Source organism: Candoia aspera, chromosome 3 (genome assembly GCF_035149785.1).
Source record: "Candoia aspera isolate rCanAsp1 chromosome 3, rCanAsp1.hap2, whole genome shotgun sequence".
Taxonomy (NCBI): Eukaryota; Metazoa; Chordata; class Lepidosauria; order Squamata; family Boidae; genus Candoia; species Candoia aspera.
In genome coordinates this window covers 15,204,398-15,205,840 of record NC_086155.1, presented here as the reverse complement: position 1 = coordinate 15,205,840, position 1,443 = coordinate 15,204,398, and the positions used below count along the sequence as shown (strand labels likewise).

At 42.9% G+C, this 1,443-nt stretch overlaps 1 protein-coding gene across 1 annotated transcript; it reads left to right on the top strand.

Annotated features, from left to right (window-relative positions):
- Window positions 1–243: 243 nt before the first annotated feature.
- On the top strand, window positions 244–1,212 carry MC3R (melanocortin 3 receptor). The gene has a single exon (XM_063300043.1). The coding sequence runs from the start codon at window positions 244–246 to the stop codon at window positions 1,210–1,212; it is 969 nt and encodes a 322-aa protein (XP_063156113.1).
- Window positions 1,213–1,443: the final 231 nt, after the last annotated feature.

Below are 1,443 nucleotides of genomic sequence, written 5' to 3'. Positions count from 1 at the left end.
CTCTTAATTGCTGCCTTTATCTCTTTCTTTGAGAGAGAAATCTGTAGCAGTTCCTGTTCCTCAAATTTTACTGGCATGAAATGAACTAACTTGTTTGGAACTCTGCACTGAATAAAGACTTTTGATTTGTTTTTTACAGCTGATCTCATTCAATAAAAGGTACAGAAGGATTTCTGGTGGATTTTCTCTTCTAAGTTTTTTTTCCCCATAAATGCATGTAAACCTGAATCTCTGCTCTTCACAATGAACAAAACAATATCTTGGATTCTGATGTTTCAGCCTGTCTTGGTTAATGTCACCGGAGAAGTCAACAATTCGGTTTTTGGCAGCAGAGGTGACAATGAATTCTGTGAGCAAGTCTTCATTAAAGCTGAAGTGTTTTTGACACTTGGGATCATCAGTCTTCTTGAGAACGTCCTCGTCATCCTTGCAGTGATCAAGAATGGCAACTTGCATTCCCCCATGTACTTTTTTCTTTGCAGCCTGGCAGCAGCAGACATACTAATGGGTATGTCCAATGCCTTGGAAACCATCATGATTGCCATCCTGAGCAGTGGCTATTTAACCATTGATGACCACTTCATCCAGAACATGGACAATGTTTTTGACTCAATGATCTGTATCTCTTTGATTGCCTCCATCTGCAACCTTTTGATCATAGCAATTGACAGGTACATTACCATTCTCTATGCACTCCGGTACCACAGTATCATGACTGTGAGGAAGGCTCTGGCACTCATTGGGGTCATCTGGATAGCTTGCATCTTTTGTGGTATCATGTTCATTGCCTATTATGAGAGCAAAACTGTCATTGTTTGCCTCATCACTATGTTCTTTACCATGCTCTTCTTCATGGCCTTGCTTTATATTCACATGTTCCTGTTTGCACGCTTGCATGTCAAGCGCATTGCAGCCCTCCCAGTGGATGGAGCCCTGCACCAGCACACCTGCATGAAAGGGGCTGTCACTATTACTATCCTTTTGGGAGTCTTCATCATCTGCTGGGCACCATTTTTCCTCCATCTTATCCTCATCATTTCTTGCCCCACCAATCCACACTGCCTTTGCTACACTTCTCACTTCAACACCTACCTGGTTCTTATCATGTGCAACTCTGTCATTGATCCTCTTATATACGCTTTCCGGAGTCCAGAGATGAGAAAGACCTTCAAGGAAATTGTGTTTTGCTGTTACAGCATGTGCTCAGGATAGTGCGTGCTCTGAATGGTCACTCTTCCACTGCACACTGCTCACCCACGCACCTTCCAGATGATTATTGCTTGAAAGGAGGAGGGCTGTAGTCTGACCTGTCTGGAAGGCATAAGATCAGGGAAGGTGACTTCATGAAGACATGGAACGGTTAATGCCGAAGCAAAAATCCTAAATTTCTTTCTCAAATTGCCAGTTGCTAGCGGTAATCCAGAAAAGGCTGAAAAACTGGAA